Consider the following 20,715-nt stretch of genomic DNA (forward strand, 5'->3'; position numbering starts at 1 on the left):
TTAAGTGATTTTGCAACCAAAGAAACTTAGTAATCTCTTAGAACGAATTTCATCAAACAAATGTGATAATAGTTTTCTGGTTTTTGTATATTTCTTTGAACATCATAATTCCTAACATATTTATAATTAGTACTCTTAGCAAACAACATATAACAATGAAAGAAACCACTATAAACAATGCATTTAAATATATTTTTTCTAATGTTTTAGCTGGGAAGTTTTAAGATTCCTTCTGTCAAACATAAGATGGTGGTTAGAAGAATATGGCTTTGATGGATTTCGTTTTGATGGTGTTACATCTATGCTCTATCATCATCATGGAATGGGTAGGTAGCCTCATATATTACAGATGCAACTAATGATTTCATTTTTTTTATTGGAATATTATAACCAGATTTAGGGTTCAGTTACAGAATTGCAATGACTATTATTATTGGCTTGATTTTTATTGGTTTCATTGTGTATGTCCTTTTTCTAGTGACTTCTGATCCCTTTTCGGTAAGAGGTTGGAAAATACATCTTATAAGTAAATGAACAATAATGCTTTTCTTTGAAATGTATCTACTTAATAATATGCTATCCTTAATATGTAGCTTTCCTTTAAAAATGTTTTATTTATTTTTTTCATTCTGCTCTATTCAAATATAACATGCAATGTTAGATTAGTTGCAAATATACAAAGTAAAGATTCCACAATTCTGTACATTACTCAGTCTTGTCACAATAAGTGTATACTTAATCCCCTTCACCTGTTTCACCCATCCCCACACCCACCCAACCCCTGCTCCCCGCAACCATCAGTTTATTCTGTATATTTAAGAGCCCGATTTTTTGTTTGTCTCCTTTTCCTTTGTTCATTTTATTTATTTCTTAAATTCCACATATGAGTGAAGTCATATGGTATTTGTCTTTCTCCTACTAGCTTATTTCACTTAGCATTATACTCTTTAGACCCATCCATGTTGTTGCACAGGCAAGATTTCATTCTTTTTATCGCTGAATAATATTCCATTATATATATATATGTGTGTTGCACACACACACACACACACACACGCATATATATAATCACAACTACTTTATCCATTTAACTCTGGGTGGACATTTAGGTTGCTTCCATATCTTGGTTATTATAATAAATAATGCTGCAATAAACATAAAGGGTGTATATATCTTTTTGAATTAGTGTTTTTGTATTCTTTGGGTAAATATGGGGTATTTCATGGTTTTGTGCAAATTTAGGGTTATAGGTTCTAGTTCTATGAAAACTGCTGTTGATATTTCAATAGGAATTTCATTGAGTCTATAGATTGCTTTGGGTAGTATAGGCATTTTCACAATACTCATTCTCCCACTCCATCAGTATGGAAAAGCTTTCCATTTGCTTGTATCATCTTTAATTTTTCCCATCAGTGTTTTACAGTTTTCAGAGTACAGGTATTTCACCTCCTTGATCGAGTTCATTCCTAGGTATTTTATTTTTGTTGGTGCAACAGTAAATGGGATTTTTTAAAAACTTTCTCCTTTATTACTTCATATTAGTATATAGAAACTCATTAGATTCTGTATATTAATTTTGTATCTTGTAATTTTATTAAATCCATGTATAGGTTCTATAGTTTTTGGTAGATTCATCAGGGTTTTCTGTATATACTAAGTATCATGTCAACTGCAAATAGTGAAAATGATGAAAAACTGAGAGCTTTTCTTCTAAGATCAGGAAGTAGACAAGGATGTCTGCTCTCACCACTTTTATTCAACACAGTACTGGAAGTCCTAGCCAAAGAAATAAAATGTTTTTAAGCCAACCATTTATCACAGCTCCCATACGATATGAACATGACAGCAATTGCAATGAGAAATAAATAACAAAAAAAAAAAAATGAGAACCTTTGTGAATGTGTTAGTCCCTTTGTGTATTAAACACTGATGTATAAATACAGATGTTCACAATTAAAGGTATAAATTAATTTGTAATTAAAAATATTGATCAGAGATCTTCAGTTTAAAAATTGTTCAAAGAAGTGGGATCGTGGAATCCTAATTTCTCAGTAGATAATATGGTGAATAATTACTATTTTTTTAATGGCCAAATATTTACCAGCAACAACCAATTTGAAAAGGGGACTTTAAATTGTAAATCTTGAAAAGTGGCTACCAAGGAAAGAAGTTACATTCAAAGCATCCTGCTATCTGCTCTTAGTCATCGTGCTACCCCCATGAAGTGTCCCAAGGAAAGAAGTTGTATCTATAAAACATGACAGGTGTCACTGATATCCTCCAGTTTGGAGAGAAATTGACTTAGGGGATGAAGAAGGAAAGCATGGCAAAGGTCAAGAAAGAGCCTCTCCTAGATTACAGCACCTGCATACCCCTGTAGAAGCTCTCTCTGCTGAGGGCTTGGTATTTTCCAAGGAATTGTGGACTTAGGGAAATTAATTGGAAAAAAAATGAGATAAAGCAATTAACATCAAGACACAAAATGTTCAATTTATGAAATTGAGCGAGAAAGGGAAGTTCAGCAGGTGACAGAAAGAAAAAGAAATTTACCTATGTGAATGAAAACAGTGGCTGAACTCATACTTTTCGACTGCCAACAGCAATGTTTAAAAAATTCTTGGGAAAACGGAATTTGACTCAAGAATTTAATTGAGTTGTCATTCAGGTATTAAATTGAAAGAGCTTAAGGAATAAAACTTCCTTTATTATATTTGAAAATATCATTTAGTGATGGGATCCAGCAAAGTGAAAAAAAAAAAGTGAATCAAAATGAAAAACTTGTTATAGGGAAGCAGAGGGAAAAGGCATATGTTGGACACTAACTTGATTTAATTAAAAATGAGTAAACAATTCAAGGAGTTGAAAGTAAGTAGTATAACCTCCGTAAGTGCTATGTATTATAAGCAACCAAAGTTAGGATGTGGGGGAAGAGAAGGTAGAAGAAAGATGGAGAATGTTAAAATCTTTTCGTCATCGTGGGAAATCTGTATTGCATAAATTGAAGCACATACGTTAAGTAATATAAACACTATGTCTCAGTGTTATGATGGTTTCATATTTGCTTTTCTTTACCTCAAAAGGATCTAAATAGGAACTAGCTAATATTAACATCTCTCTCTCTCTTTTTTAAAGACTTTATGTATTTATTTGACAGAGAGAGATCCCAAATAGGCAGAGAGGCAGGCAGAGAGGGGGGAAGCAGGCTCCCTGCTGAGCAGAGAGCCCTACGCAGGGCTCCATCCTAGAACCCTGGGATCATGACCTGAACCAAAGGCAGAGGTTTAACCCACTGAGCCACCCAGGCACTCCTAATATTAACATCTCTTGACATGAGAAAAAATGTATCTGAAAATTGAAATCTAGAATCTGGTGTCATTTCTCTCTCTCTCTCTCTCTCTCTCTCTTTTTTTTTGCTTTAAGGTTATGTTAAAATTAAATTAATTTTTTCAATTAAAGTGCTTTGTTTGCTTTTTGAAAACAAAAATTCAATTGCAGGATTGTCTGAATTCCAAATATTTACCATGGAGTACCTTTCTAAGATAGAACATATATTTGCTAATGATAATATTACATGGTATTGAAACCCATTACACTGCTATGAGAACAAAACTGATCTCGATAAACTAATTGGTGGGGGCATTTGTGCTAAGTGAAGCCTTGCGTGTTAAGATAATGTATCTGTATTGATTTTCTGTTCTCTAGGTCAAGGTTTTTCAGGTGATTACCATGAATATTTTGGACTTCAAGTAGATGAAGATGCCTTGATTTATCTCATGTTGGCAAATCATTTGATTCACACATTGTATCCAGATTCTATAACAGTAGCTGAGGTAAAGCCATAATGATCTCTACCCTCTGACCCCCTTTAACATAGAACATTTTGTCAGCATACAATATTTGAATGATTAATCTCATGTTGTCAGTAATTGCATAACTGAAATGATACCCTGACTGTAGCGCAGCTATCTGGTATGGGTGGCACATTATTTAGAATACAGTGTTTTCTTATTAGGAGATAGTGTGCACTAATTACTTGTCATCCTTCCATTGTTACAAAAGAAAATGCCAGCGGTTAGAAAGTAAAATATCCTAATCAGTGGACAGGTCCTTCTGCCGTGAGACCTTCAACAGAGAAAAGAAATGAATATTAATGTGTCTATTTATTTATTTTTTTCCCTTTTCTGGTTTAATCATTAGAGATGGCATGGATCACTGCCTGCAAGCTTCTCTGAAGTTTCTCTTGTTCTGATGCGATTACCTTCCTTGTTTACGTTATTGCTCTTGGATTGCCAAATGTTCACTAGTTATTCATGATTACTGAAGGTTCATGATTAACTGTCCCAAAGCTGCGCTGTAATGATATAATTCAGTATATGCATAATTGACAATTCCCCTCTTGGTGATAAATGTGATAAATTAAGAAGTTTGTTAAATGCTTATGCTAATTTAGATTTAGTTCTAAAATCCCACTGGTTTTCTGAGTCCTCTTACTAGAAATTATTATTAAAATTGAATTTACTATGTTAAAACTGTTCTGTACAAAGCGTAGTAGTTGGCATATGAAAATAGCAAGAATATCGTTAAAAGAGTCAGAGTTCAGGTGTATTTGCACACTGTTGGCATTTAGTTCATGGGAATGAGATGCAGTAGCGACAGTCTCCTTTCTGTTGTATTTATTATTTGTATAGACCTTTTATATCCATCTTTTCTCAAAACTGAATCTTCAACTAGATAGAATGATTTCCTTGTTTATCTTTGAATAGAGAACAGTTTCTTTCTTTAGACATTTTGTCTTCTAAATATTCTAGGAACAGAGCAATGGACCCTAAATTTCTGGAATGAATTCTTATGCAGATTTTTTAAAAGACAATTATAATAACATTTTGATAAACCTGTATTATTCTATACTATCTACCTGACTACATTTGGTTATATCTTATAAATCTTGCTAATACTTGTGCTAATCAATTTATGTACTGAGTATCTTTTAATGTCAGAGTGTATTTTAAACTTTTATTTTGTCTTTTATATGAGTTTATCTGTCAAACATCAAAAAATTTTGTCAGTTATATTTATGACAATTCAAAGCAGAGGGAGTATAAATGAAAAGTTACTACGAACAATTAATGACAGTACAAATCAAAAAGTGGGTACTGGAAAAAAAAGAAGCAATTATTTAATACATGAAACTTAAAATTGTTCCATTGATCTTTCCATTCATTTCGGGTAAAATACTTTCATCATCTAGGGAGCCCTTGTCTGATTATCAGTGTTTCTACCAATGAAACTTTAAGACTTTAGCCTACTTTATATTACTTGGTTTTAGATTTTTTTTAACAAGATGTGTCTTCAATTTATTCTACTTAAATTGAAAACTACTTCAATTTCAGTACATCACTTTTCTGTCTAGTGGGAGTCTCTTCAAAATGTGAAATTGATCCTCATGAACTTTTTTTTAAGAAAGGAATGTGGTGTAACAAATAAGTAATATAATTTATATAAATTCCTATAGTAGAAATTTAAATTTATTTACAATGACAGCTACTAAATTGAAGACTTTTTTTTTCTTAGAGTGTATCTACCATTTCCATGGTTCTCTTTCCTATATTAATTAAAAGTATTTTTCTGTTGAGGTTTTCTCCTCCTTTTAGAAGAGTCATAAGATATCCTTAGGTATTAAAAAATAAAACTGCTTCAACTTTATTTGGAATACATGGTCATTTTTATGTGCTATGTTGGTAGGTATTGACTTTTTTTATACTTAAAGTATATTTATTTTAGCAGCCTTTATGTTTACCTATGATCATCCTTTTTAAGATTTTAAGAGGATAATCATTAACTCCTTTCTTTCAAAAGAGAGCTACAAATATCTTGTATGCCTTAATGGAGTAGCTTATTCAGATTTAGGAGTCAAGGTCAATCGGTGTCCAAAATTTTTCTTAGCATATTCTGTTTCCTAACCAAGAATTTCCTAAAACTATCTTTAGAACAAATATAGAATGCACCTTAGTGTTTCTTAAGAAAAATTACCTTTATCTTTAATACCAGCCTATCACCAACCCAGGAAAACTCAGTCTCATGAAAACTCTTCTGGGGAAGGCATTTTGTCTACAAGTCGAGTGCCTAACATAAGTGCCTGGAATTTAATGCATATTCAGCTGATGTTTATAAGGAACCAAACTAAATACCCACCCTGATAGTGAAAATATGACATATTACAAGGTATAACTTGTTTCCATTTTTTTTCTGTTACACATTCATCCTTTTCACTTTTTTGTCTGTGTTTCAGTTATAAACTATGAAGTATGATGTAGAAATAAGATATTGACAAATATTTCATTTTCTTACAGATACATTCCACTATGCGCTATAGTTAACAGTATCTCTCTTTCATTGGAAAACAATTAAGAAATTGTTTTAGAATTCTGAAGAGATCATATGTTTCTTTTTTACCAGCTTTTCTTTCTTTCTTTCTTTCTTTCTTTCTTTCTTTCTTTCTTTCTTTCTTTCTTTTATCAGCTTTTCGGGATGGTGGTATAAATGAAGAAGCATTTGAGTTAAGTTTCAGAGAGCTCAGAGTATGTGATAGTCTTTTATAGAAAGTAAGGAAGAGTTTGGGCAAGACACACATAGAAGAGTTTGTGACAAGCACAGGGAAGAGTAAATATTTCAAAGTGAATGATGTATTTAGTACTTGAAATATAATAGTAGAAATCATGGTGGAAAGCCATAGGTCTCTCCGTTAGGCTTTTTTTTTTTTTTTTTAAGAGTTTATTTATTTATTTGACAGAGAGAGATCACAAGTGGGCAGAGAGGCAGGCAGAGAGAGAGAGAGAGGAGGAAGCAGGCTCCCCACCAAGCAGAGAGCCCGATGCGGGGCTCGATCCCAGGACCCTGAGATCATGACCTGAGCCGAAGGCAGAGGCCTAACCCACTGAGCCACCCAGGCGCCCCTCTCCATTAGACTTTCTGTGTGGTTTAGATAACAATTATAACAACTGCATCACATTATCATTTATTGATAATAAGTGTGTATGTGTTTATTTAGGTTTCAGTTTATAAATCCTGAAGGCCAAATATTATGTCTTACTTACCTTTAAATTCCTGACAGCACCTTTATTCATTCACTCACAAAATTGTATTGAGTTCCTGCTTTATGCCAGGTGCTCTTGTCCTACTCGGAATTTGTGGCATCTATCAGTGAACCACAGCAACAACAACCACCACAAAACCCTTGTCCCATGGATTGCACATTCTAACAGAGAGTAAGGAGGCAAATAATCAAATAGGAAATTATACTGTCGATACTGAAAGTACGATTGTTGAATTGAATCTTTAGCTACAAAATCTTTTTAAACTTTTTTAACTTTTTAAACTTCTTTCCTTGGTAGCCACTTTTCAAGATTTACAGTTTAAAGTCCCCTTTTCAAATTGGTTGTTGCTGGTAAATATTTGGCCATTAAAAAAATAGAGGTTTTGGTAATTTGTTATTGGAAACTATTGATGGGCCGTGATAGGGCACTGTCTCAAATGATGTTAATTTAGAGGGAGCCTGGGTGGCTCAGTTGGTTAAGCACCCAGCTCTTGATTTCGGCTCAGGTCATGATCTCGGGTCATGATCTCAGGTCATGAGATCCAGCCCTGTGTTGAGCTCCATGCTCGGGGGGGTCTGCTTCTCTCTCTCTCCCCTTCTCTCTCTGTCCCCCAACTTGTGTTCTTGCTCTTCCTCTCTCTAAAATAAATAAATCAATCTTAAAAAAAAAAGATGTTAATGTGGCAGCAATTAGAGTGAAGGGAAACTGGAGATGGAGAATTCCATTTGGAAGCATAATGGTCTAAGCAAGGAGTTATGAAGATTAAAAAAGACGGTGGCTGTAGAAATGGAGCAAGAGAAGAGGATTTCTTTGAAAGATATTATAGAGTTAGAATTGCTAATATGTGGCTCATATTTCACCATAGTTGCTGTTATAATATATTTCGCTACATCTGGGACCTTGTACCATCTTTTTTTTTCCCTTGAGTGTTTATTCAATTATCAGTAATCTGGGAGTGGCATGACAGAGAAGGAAGGTAGTCTGTGGAAGGGCCTGACATCTGAGTCCTGACTCTACTATTGAGAACCGTATCTTTAGAGATTCCTTCACCTGAGTGACCTTCAGTTTCTGTATCTTCTAGATGAAGAGAATCCATCAGATAACCTTAAGACCCATTTCAAGTGTGGCTGACTATAGTGAAAGCCATTGTATTGCTTCATTCTTAATGTACTAAGTCTTCTTTCTATCTCATTAGAAGCTAGGTGCTCACAGAATGCCCTCCATGCCAGTACTGTATACAGACAGAATAAGTATAACAGATACATGCCACGTGGGTTTTTGTGTTTGATGAGAGCAATAGCAAAGTATTCATATATTAGCTCAAAAATAAATCTAAAAAATATGTTTTAGCAGTAATCGTCTTATTTGTGTGTGTGTATTCTCTTTGTGATACTAAGGAGAAGGAAAAAAATTCGCCTCGTGAGACTGAAGTTGTCTTGCTTTGAAAAGCATTACACAAAATGTTAGTGGGAAATAAGATATGCTGTCATAGTTGTAACTACTTTTACAATTATGCTGCCAGAACACTCCAAAAATATGTGCTCCCGTTTACTGTTTTTATTTATTAGCCCAGAATTTACTGTCAAAAAAAAAATACTAAGAATCTGAGCAATGTGAATTGATAATGCTGATATATTTTATTTCAGGACGTGTCAGGCATGCCTGCTCTCTGTTCTCCGATTTCCCAGGGAGGGGTTGGCTTTGACTATCGATTAGCCATGGCAATTCCAGATAAATGGATCCAGGTAAGATTTCATGCAATTTTCCCCCCTGTAAATACTATGTATTATGTTGATTTATTTATTATTTCTTTGATTTATTTCTTAATTTGTGGTCATTAGTTACAAATATTACAATTATTATAATTGAAGTATTAAATTTTCTCATTAGTATGTTGATTCTTGTGCTTTTTAATAAGATACTTCACAAAACTTCTAAAAATTCTAGTTTAAAGTATTCATACTTGAGTTATTCAGACAAGAGGAAGATATTAATATAATGTTAGCTGTGTATGTGGAATTTTGCATTATCCAGTTTTATGAAACTTCAGTGCTCTATATTTAAAACACATTAAATGTCATCAAGACATCCATTTCTGCCTCCAGATCATCATTGTAGAAGTAACTCCTTAATTCCCAATACTTGCTTCATAGCATGTTTTTTCCTCAACAGATTTGGATTCATCCATTCCTTTATTTAACATTTAGAAATCCTTACCATGTGTCAAGCACTAGGGATGAATAATTGTACATGACATCTTGCACATAATTAATACAATTTTATTACATTTAATGACATTTAAGTACCTCGGATTATATTTTGTTTTATTTAATATTGCCTAAAAGACCAATGGTGTTTTATGTAGACTTAGATTTGACCTATAGCATTTCTGAGTGGCTATGTCCATAATCATAGGCTTAATAAGTGTAAGAAGTCAGCTATGTCTCGAATAATCATAGCCTGCTGATAAGCCCTTTGGTACAGAGGTGAACTGGTACCTTTACATCACAGTGATAGACCCACTGAACTTTGGATGGAAAAACCATGGAGCCCACTTCGAAGGAAGTGGTTATTGTAATCCTGTCTTAACTTTCGTTCCTGTGCCCCTAGGCAATATGTGCAGTGCACAACTGTGACATTAAATCTTTACCAACACAATTTCTGCTTCTCCATTTATAATGATTCCTTAGACATCGTCAAGTTAAAAAAGCGAATGTTTTCCAGAGATGATTAGACTCAGAAATCAAAGAAACAAGTATGTATTCTAGCTTTAGCACCTGGGAAAGTTGCTTTATATCTGTCATTTTATAAAAATACTGTTGTCTTCCGTTTCCTCACTTTGATTTAAGGGTCTTTACCCATTTAAGGGTCTTTATCCATTTTTAAGGATTTCTAATCTTCCCCAAACTTCCCTCACAAATGCAAATCTTTCTTTTTTCACCTCCTACTGGAAAGTCTACTGGAAAACCAGTTTTTGTGCAGATTCAAGAATATTTCAAGGTGTATAGAAACCTAGAATTATAGCCCACAGCGGGCTATTTCCTTTTCTGAACAATGGTGACTGCTTTAAAAGAAAGAAGTAACTTACCTTATGAAACATTTTAGAACCTTGTATGCTCAAGGTACTGTACTAGTCAGTACCTCATAAGAATGGAAAAATATATTGTCCTGTGTTTAGGATATGACCATCGTGTCTGCTTAGATCATGAATTCTCTAAGGGCATATGTCATCTTCTGTTTTAGGTAATTATTTAAAAATCTGCATCACCAAAGTGGTTAATAAGACAAGAGACAGTTAAAATAATATTTTAAAAAATTCAGTGATTTCCCCTACTTATGTAATTTGTGCATTTAAAAAGATAATCCAATTAATGAGTACTGTTTCCTCAATTGTCAGTAAAGCACACAAGAGTATTTTTTTTTTTAAATATTTTATTTATTTATTTGACAGAGAGAGATCACAAGTAGGCAGAGAGGCAGGCAGAGAGAGAGGAGGAAGCAGGCTCCCCGCGGAGCAGAGAGCCCGATGTGGGGCTCGATCCCAGGACCCCGAGATCATGACCCGAGCCGAAGGCAGCGGCCTAATCCACTGAGCCCCCAGGCGCCCCAGCACACAAGAGTATTAATCCAAATGATAGCTTTACTCAGAATGTATGTGGTTTTTGTCATGATCTACCCAGAGGGTCTGAGTTAGATTAGAATGCTAGATTTCATTCATGTTTCTGTTATTCAAAAGCAAATTATTTACCACTTTCTACTTCTGTTAGTCCAAAGTTAGTAGTTTGGAATATCATATTTAATCACTTACTGAACAAACATTTTCCAATCTAAAATATGGCAGATTTGCAGCATCTCTTTTCATTTTATTTGGTCATTTTTGTTACCTACCTACCTTTTATCACCTTTTTTTTTTTTTAAGATTTTATTTATTTATTTGACAGAGATCACAAGTAGGCAGAGAGACAGGCAGAGAGAGGGGAGGGAGCAGGCTTCCTGCTGAGCAGAGAACCCGATGTAGGACTCAATCCCAGGACCCTGGGATCATGACCTGAGCCAAAAGCAGAGGCTTTAACCCACTGAGCCACCCAGGCACCCCCCTTTTATCACCTTTTTATGTTAAATTGATAAAAGTATTTAGTTGAATTCATTCATTTATACATTAATTCCACCAAATATTTTTTAAGTACCTTGTATTTTTTATCATATAAAGTTCCTCAATTAAACTTTTTGTATGAAGATAATTGCAGATTCCCATGCAGTTGTAAGAACAGTTGTAATGCAGTAATATCTGGTGCACTCTAAACCAGTGTTCTCCAGTGGTAATGTCTTGCAAAGTTAAAGTACATTCTCACAGCTAGGATACTGACATTTGATGTAGTTAAGGTATAGAATATTCCATTATTCCATCACATAAAGTTCTTTCATGTTGTCCCAATCACTTTTTAACCTGTGGCAACCACTAATCTGATCTCCATTTCTGTAATTTTGTTTTCATTTCAAGAATGTGATATAAACAAAATCATATAATATGTCACCTCTTGAGATTGCCATTTTTCACTCAGAATTCTCTGGAGATTCATATAGGTGGTTGCAAGGATCAGTAGTTTATTCCTTTTTTTTTTTTTATTGCTTAATGATATTTCAGGGTATGGATATACCACGGTTTGCTTAGTCACATACCTGTTATAGATGTCAATATTGTTTCTAGTTTGGGGCTATTATAAATAAAGCTGCTATAAACATGTGTGTGCAGATTTTGTATGGCCATAAATTTTAATTTAATATAAATGCACAAAAGTGCAGTTACTGGATCATATAGTAGTTGGATATCTTTTGAGTAGTTGGATATTTAATTTTTTAAAGAAACTGCCAGACTTGTCCAGAGCAACTGTACCATTTACATTCCCACTAGCAATGTTGCAAAGATCCAGTTTCTGTATATCCTTGCACCTATTTTAGTCATTCTGTAGTAGGTATGTAGTGATATCTAACTATGGTTTTAAAATTTGCATTTCCTTAGTGGCTTATGATGATGAACATCTTTTCATGTTTTTATTTGCCTTCTCTGTATCCTCCTTGATGAAATGTCTATTCATATCTTTTGGCCATTTTCTAATTGGATCATTTGTTTGCTGTGGAATTTTGAGAGTTCTTTACATAATTTAAATTAAACTCTTCTATTGTATATATGGTTGGCATATGTTTTCTCCCAATGTCTTGCTATGTAATCACCCTGACCCCTGTCTGGTTAGGTTTGGCCCATCCTTTCTAATGCAACCTGAGGTATTTTCCAAAGAGCAGAGTTCATTTCGTCAACCCAGATCTTTTGATTGAATCTTCTCATTCAAGGCCACTCATATTCTCCCAGTCTGCTGCTTCTCTTTTTATCCTATTCATGTGAACTTTGACAGAGCAAAAGTTCTTTGTCTATATTAAATTTGATAAAGTCCAATTTATCATTTTTTTCTTATAGAGACCTTTTTTGGTGTCGGGTCTAATACTTTCTGTTAAACATTTTATGCTTTTATATTTAAGTCCATGGTCCATTTTTAATTAATTTTTGTGCAATTAATATTTGAAACTTAGTTTCTTAGTTCAAGTTTCTTTTCTTTCCTTCTTTCTTTCTTTCTTTCTCTTTCTTTCTTTCTTTCTTTCTTTCTTTCTTTCTTTCTTTCTTTCTTTTCTTTCTGCCGATTTCCACTCTTCCAGCATGATTTGTTGAAAAGTCTATCCTTCCATTGAATTGTTTTTGCACATTAGTCAAAAATCAAGTGGGCATATTTGTGTGGGTCTGTATATTGGTGTCAGATTGTTGCTGTATCTAATTACCACAAAATGTCTTAAAACAACACAAAATTTGCTGTTATATAATTCTCACAGTTCTGTAGGTCGTCTAAAATGGATCTTACTAGACTAAAATTAAGGCATTGGCAAGGCCTCCTTTCTTCTGGAGGCTCTAGTTCCCTTGCCTTTTCTGAAGGCTTCTAGGTTTTTGAAAGCCACCTATACTCCTTGGCTCGTGGCCCCTTCTTCCATCTCCAAAGCCAGCAAGGTAGCATCTTCAGATCTCTCTCTTACTCTGACAACTCATGAGAACTGACAACTCCCCTTTTTGAGAAAGATCCCTATGATTACATTGGACCCATCCAGGTTATTCAGGATAATCTTTCCATTTCAGTCTATTTAACTTTATCATATCTCTAAAGTCCTTTTGCATGTAAGACACCATGTTCACAGGCTCTGGGCATTAGGATGTGGACATCTTTGGGTCGTCATTATTCTCCCTAACACAATCTGCTGTCTGGTGTCTTAACGATTCACATTGAAATCATGAGAGATGGCTAAGCACATCTGAATTCCATAGGCCAAAAATCAACAAAGGAAGATTCAAGGAGGCCTAAACCCCATGTCTTGTACCAAAATCTGCCCTAGTTTTCCATTAGTTGCTGTGTAACAAATGACCACAAATCTAATTTCTCAGTTGCTATTTATGGTTTCTTCAGAGGACATCCATCACATTCCAAGGTCCCACCTCCACTTGAGGTAAAGGATTGCACAGAGATCTGAATATGGAGGAACAGGAATCATGGGCACCGTCTTAGAATGCTGCCTATCAGAGTGCAGTTGACACTTTGGACAGAAGAATGAATGCATGCTGAAAGAATCTATTGAGTAGAAGAAAGAGGCTATTTTTAGGAATAACCTCCAAGAGCACCAGCTTTATAGGCTAGGCAGAGGAACAGACACTGCAGGATGCGGGAAAACAAAACAATCAAGAGTTTCACACTGGTAGGCTGAGAAGGAAAGTGCTTCACGGGAAGGGATAGAGTCAGCACTCTCAACATGTACAGCAAATACTTGCCTGAGAAAGAGAAATTATTACCTAAGAGACAGTCATCTACAATCTTGGTAAGGTCATTTGCATCAAAAGGGAGCAGAAGCCAGATTGTAGACTGAGTGATAACTAAAGTAGAGAAAGAAATATGTGGTCTGTAAAGATGGTAATTATTTCATGATAATTAGCCTTTAAACTTTGAAATAACAGGGTTTTTTTTTAGTTATCATTTTTTTAAAGAATGGAACAAAGCATTATTTCTCCTAAAATTTTTTTTATTCAACCTAAAAATGTAGCAAGTATATCTCTGTCTTGTGAAAGTGACAGAAAGATATGTGCACAATAACACTTCGCTGTGATCTTAATCAAGAGATAGAGAGGGAAAAAAAGGTTGAAAAAAATCCTAAAATATAATCATCAAACCATCTGCACAAAGGCAAATGCACACACACCCCCACACCAAATCAGTGTCATTTGGTCAGTCTATAAAAGTTGTGATTTTAGTAAAAGTTGAACCAAAGATACTTTGTGGCACAGGTACACTTGTATCTATATGTCAAATAATCTGGATTGATACGATGGATGTCCTCGGAGAGTGACTTCAGGTAAGAACAGTAATGGTTTATTCAAATTATTTTCTCTCTTGCATTTAGCTACTTAAAGAGTTTAAAGATGAAGATTGGAATATGGGCAATATTGTGTACACACTCACAAACAGACGCTACCTGGAAAAGTGCATTGCTTATGCAGAGAGCCATGATCAGGTAAATGAAATTAATGTGTATAAATTAATTGTTTCTCTCTCTGTATTTATTAACATATCTAATACAAACATATCTTAATACAAATTTCTATAGTTTAATACAGTTAATATAATTTGTATCTATCTTTAAGTGAAAACTCATACTTAAAAAACATTTTAAAATTATTTTGCAAATCTATAAATTCCAGCTTCAAAATGCAGTACTATTTTTGCTCTGCCAAACTGTAATTAAAAATTGAAAATGACAGTTGCAAGTGTTCTCTTACATGTTTTCCTTTGTTGTAACAAGAGAAATGTTGGTGCTGATCCAAGTTAATTTTAATTTCCATTTCAGATTTCCTTCTAGAGGGTTTCTTTTATGCCTTCTGACAAGCTTTCATCATCCCCATGCCCCCCACCCCACAATCACTGGAATGTCTTGCTATGTAATCACCCTGGCCCCTGTCTGGTTAGGTTTGGCCCATCCTTTCTAATGCAACCTGAGGTATTTTCCAAAGAGCAGAGTTCATTTCATCAACCCAGATCTTTTGATTGAATCTTCTCATTCAAGGACACTCATATTCTGGCCTAAGCCAAAGTTTCCACCTTCATTCTCTGCTCAACTCTCCAGGCATTTTATTCTTCAGTATGATTACCCTACCCATTCTTGAATAGGTCAATCTTGTTCCAATCTTGCCGTTTCCCCCACACACCAGCAAATGTCTAGAGCACCTGGGAAGCTTCTATAACGTCCTACCACCTTGCCTCACTTGTCATATTCTCCCTCAAGACCTCATCTAGCTGTATAGGGGGAAATAGTTCCCTCATCCTTAATTTCCTCACATTTTGGGCAGTACATTTGTTTCCATTACCTTTAGATTTCCAGCCTTAGCACTGTGACTGCTCCTAGTAGTTGTTCAGAAAGCATAAGTAAATGCAGGAACAAAGGCCATTTACTTATTTAAAGTCCTATTAATCCTCATAAGCATAACCAACATAAAATATGCTCTTCATATATTAAAAAGGAGAGAATAGAAATTTTTGAAATTGTTTGCCTGGGGCACCTGGGTGACTCACGCAGTTAAATGTCTGACTCTTGGTTTCAGCTCAGGTCATGATTTCAGGGTCCTGAGATCAAGCCCCACATCTGGCTCTGTGCTCAGCATGGAGTCTGCTTGAGAGTCTCTCTCTCCCTCTCTCTGCGCTTTCCCTGACTTACATTCTTTCTCTCCTCTCTCCCTAAAATGAATAAATAAATAAAATCTTTAAAAAAAATAAATTATTTGTAGTATGTGTACCAAGAAAATTGGAGCTCAAACAATAAGCCTGTTATTTTTGCAGAAATTGACCATTTAAGGTAAAGAAGTAGATTTTCAGGTGTTTTCTCTAGTTAGTAAGGAAGTGTAAGTAGACCAGAGGTTATCTGCTAAGGCTCATGGACCAAGTTCTGCCTGCTGCCTGTTTTTGTAAAGGTAATTGGGCACAGCCATGTTTAACCGTATGTGTATTGTCTGTGGCTGCCTTTGAGCCAAAATGGCAGATTTAAGTAGTGGAAACTGAGAAAGTGGCCCACAATGCCTAAAATATATACTGGGTAGCCTTTACAGAAAGTTTTCTGACTCAGGATGTAAATCTATATTAAATTTCTTATCTTCCAAATCAGGGCGCAGCTTTCTTTTCAACTTAAATTGGCCATAGAGCAGATCAAATAAATACCTACAAAAAATGAGACTCAAAATTAAAAAAAATTAAAAATGGATAATTTGAATTTAAGCAAGAGGAACTCTTACGAAATACATAACAATATGAAAACTAAAATACATTTATAATTTCTTTACATTGTACATTTCTAGCAATTATAACATATTTTGAGCTCTCTAGATATGTTTATTTTTATATAAATGAATAAAAGAATAAATGAGTTGATTAAACAAATTGAAAATGAAACATATTATTTTCATATTTTCATCCCAAAATGTACAGAAAATTATAGACTTATCAAGAATCATTTCATATTTTAAAGATTTAGGTAATCTTTAAAATTACCTAATTTTAGGTAATTTCTGCCTTTTATTACAAATTGTCAGAATGTATACAAAGGTGCAAGTTTCCTAGTTCTTTCTAAAAGTAAAAATAGGGTACCTGGGTGGCTTAACTGGTTAAGCATCTGCCTTCCGCTCATGTCATGAGTCCAGGTCTTGGGATGGAGCCCCACATCAGGCTCCCTGCTCAGCGGGGAACCTGCTCCTCCCTCTCCCCCAGCTTGTTCTCTCTCTCTCTCTGTGTCTCTCTCTCTCAAATAAATAAATAAAATCTTTTAAAAAAAGCAAAAATACATTGACTCTTAAATCTGTTGAAAATACAAAGATGTATATTTATAATGAATAATATAGAAAAATATGCATCCTAGTAGAAATCTAAGCAGAAGTTACAAAAATAATTTTTAATAGAATCATAGATTGAAGAAATAAACACAGTTACAGATAAGAGTATAATTAAACAATTCCAAACAAGGGAGAAGGACAGATTGTTTAAGAACAGTATTGCTGAGTCACCTGGGTGGCTGAGTCAGTGAAGCATCTGCCTTCAGCTCAGGTCATGATCCGAGAATCTTGGGATCAAGCCCTGCATCCGGCTCCCTGCTGAGCAGCCTCTCCCCCTGCTCGTGCTCTCTCACTTTCTATCTCTCTGTCAAATAAATAAAATTTTGAAAAAGAAAAAGGAAAAGAACCAATACTGCCTAATAAGTATTTAACAAATGTATATGCATTGTCTTCAAACTTTTTTAACAAACTATTATTGAATCTCACTTATATAGCACTGAAGTTACATGTCGGATTGAAGCTGCGTTGTATTGGTATGAGTAATTAGTCCACTAGGGCTGCCATAACAGAATTCCACAGACAGGGTGGTCTGCATGATAGGAATTTATTTCTCATAATTCTGGAGGTTGGTAGTCCAAGATCAAGGTGTCAGCAGGTTCATTTTCTCCTGAAGCCTCTGCCTTAGGCTTGTAAAAGGCCATCCTCTTCCTGTTCTCACATGGTCTTTTCTTGTGCACACTCACCCCTAATCTCTTTCCTCTTCTTCATATAAGGACTCCACTCTTACTAGATTGCAGCCTCACTCTTAATTTAGTCTCAATTACATCGGCCCTCTCTCTGAATATAGCCACACTGGAGGTTAGGACTTCAACATGAATTTGGGGAGGGCACAGTTCAGTCCATAACTGCACACATTCACTTTATATGTTTATATTTAAAATATTTATCTATAAGTCAGAGAACAAAAAATCAACTTTGATAAAGTGAAATAGTTTGAATGCAAGTAATATAGATGACAATTACTATCTAATCAAACTCTGAAAATTCTTATGCCAGGAACCATATTCTTTTTTTTTTTTTTTTTTTAAAGATTTTATTTATTTATTTGACAGAGAGAGATCACAAGTAGGCAGAGAGGCAGGCAGAGAGAGTGAGAGGGAAGCAGGCTCCCTGCCAAGCAGAGAGCCCGATGCGGGATTCGATCCCAGGACCCTGAGATCATGACCCGAGCCGAAGGCAGCGGCTTAAACCACTGAGCCACCCAGGCACCCCAGGAACCATATTCTGAGCCAATTCTTTCTTGGCCCTTAAAAATAAGGACAAAACCCACAGAATGAGTAGATAATCTTCTAACAGCATTTTTTAAAAAGTCATTTTAATCAAAATTGTTTAGAGATTATAACAGATTTGTAAGGAAACCTTTTTTTTCTAAAAATGAAAATTATTATAATAGGGTAAGTAGGTTATGGTTTTATCTCTATTATATGTTTCACTATATATTATTTTTTGTCAATGAAAAATATTTTGCATTAGTTAGCCATTTGTTAACCATAAATAGTTGGATTGTTGAGAAGCCTCCCTTCTGCTACTCAGGATGTTTCTGAATTACCTGACCTATTTATCAACTGTTATGTTTTCATATAAAACAAACTAATTTTAGATTAGATGTCAAATTCAATGAGAAAGCAAATTTTAGATTTTAAGGAAAAGCTGTCAACCCTCTGTTGAAGGGGACAAGACAAGGGTCCATTTTACTACATTTATGTACATATATTATATATTATAAATACATATACATAAATATAAATACATATACATATAAATGACTTTTAAGAAAGTCTTCCATTCTTTCAAAACAAACAAAATCATGGTAATGCAAACTATTTTTAAAATTTATTTAGTATTCTCAACATTATAATAAATATTTATTCCAGTTTTCAGAGAACATGAAGCATCAGCTCAGGTATAACAAATATACAGGGGGCTTATGCTGAGTTTTCACCAAGCTCTTTAAAAATAAAAATCCATCCTGAAAATAGATGGTGTTGATCTCTGACCAGCTCACCTCATTTTACCCATTCACCCTCCGCATAGAAAACAACTATTGGAAAACACATGAAATTAACACTAATTCAAAACACCTCTCCTACATTGTTTCCCATCCCGTGTAATCATGTGTTATTCTAGTATAAATCACAAGTGCTTAGTACTTATTCTTTGCATTTATCTCAGTGACTTTTATTTCCATAGGCACTCGTTGGGGATAAGACACTGGCATTTTGGTTGATGGATGCTGAAATGTATACCAACATGAGTGTTCTGACCCCGTTTACTCCAGTTATCGATCGTGGAATACAGCTTCATAAAATGATTCGACTCATTACTCATGCCCTCGGCGGGGAAGGATATCTCAATTTCATGGGTGAGTATGAATTGAACACATACCCCATCTATGTTCAGAATGTTAACTAATATTACATATGACATAAATCATCTAGAATAGTTTGAATTACTGCTCAGATTTAAAACAAGATTACAACTTTGTTTCTTTCATACACTGTTATCTATAAACTGCACAAATTAAATTACTATGAGGTCATTGTTATACTAATATATGGTGCAAAAGTAGTCTAATAGCTGTCATCTTAGTTAATTTTTTTGTCAACAAGCGGGATGAGCTATTTTTAAAACTTATAATTATTCTGAATTTAATCATTGGAGTTTATTTTATTATTTTAGTGCTTGCACATTAAACATAAGAAAGATAAAATTGTCACGCCATAACATATCAAGCTAAGATTATTGTTTTTTTTTTAAGATTTTATTTATTTATTTGACAGACAGAGATCACAAGCAGGCAGAGAGAGGAAGGGAAGCAGGCTCCCTGCCGAGCAGAGAGCCTGATGTGGGGCTCGACCCCAGGACCCTGGGATCATGACCTGAGCCGAAGGCAGAGGCTTTAACCCACTGAGCCACTCAGGCGCCCCAGATTATTGGTTTTTGAGGTAATTGTACACCAGTATGTTTATATTATAAATGTGAAAACCAAGGGAAAGGATATTGTAATAGACCAAAAAAAAAAAAAAAAAAAAAATATATATATATATATATAAACATATATATATATAAATTTATATATATATATTTTAAGAGGAAATATTTATTTATTTATATTTCATAATAAATATAATAAATAAATAAATAAATAAAAATAAATAAATAAATAAATAAATATAAATATTTATTTATTTATATTATAAATGTGAAAACCAAGGGAAAGGATATTGTAATAGACCAAAAAAAATATATATATATATATTTTTTTTTTTAAGAGGAAAACTATGGGGGCACCTGGGTGGTTCAGTGGGTTAAGCCTCTGCTCTTGGCTCAGATCAATGTCTTAGGGTCCTGGGATCAAGCCCCATGTCAGGCTGTCTGCTCAGCGGGAAGCCTGCTTTTCCCTCTCTCTCTGTCTGCCTCTCTACCAACCTGTGCTCTCTCTCTCTCTCTCTGAAATAAATAAATAAAATATTCAAAAAAATAGGAAAACTATGAAGAGTCGAAGGTCTTTATTATCTGAAGGATCTTGAATAATGAAATACAGAAGTCAACTAATAATATTTTCTGTTCTATTTGGTCTAAAACTGTCATTTGAGCATTTGAGTTTTAGGAGATTTCACCAGTTTTCAGACTAGAGAGAGATAGAAAGGCTGCGAAATG

General features: G+C 34.4%; 1 protein-coding gene across 1 annotated transcript in view; it reads left to right on the top strand.

The window, feature by feature from the left end:
* The window catches only part of GBE1 (1,4-alpha-glucan branching enzyme 1), a 287,252-nt gene that overhangs the window by 198,121 nt on the left and 68,416 nt on the right, over positions 1-20,715 (top strand). The window contains exons 8-12 of the mRNA XM_046002591.1: positions 211-326; positions 3,703-3,830; positions 8,741-8,839; positions 14,583-14,693; positions 19,246-19,417. Coding sequence (XP_045858547.1) covers positions 211-326; positions 3,703-3,830; positions 8,741-8,839; positions 14,583-14,693; positions 19,246-19,417 — 626 coding nt within the window. The remainder of the gene's footprint in view (positions 1-210; positions 327-3,702; positions 3,831-8,740; positions 8,840-14,582; positions 14,694-19,245; positions 19,418-20,715) is intronic.

The sequence above is a fragment of the Meles meles genome, chromosome 4 (assembly GCF_922984935.1).
Source record: "Meles meles chromosome 4, mMelMel3.1 paternal haplotype, whole genome shotgun sequence".
Lineage (NCBI taxonomy): Eukaryota > Metazoa > Chordata > Mammalia > Carnivora > Mustelidae > Meles > Meles meles.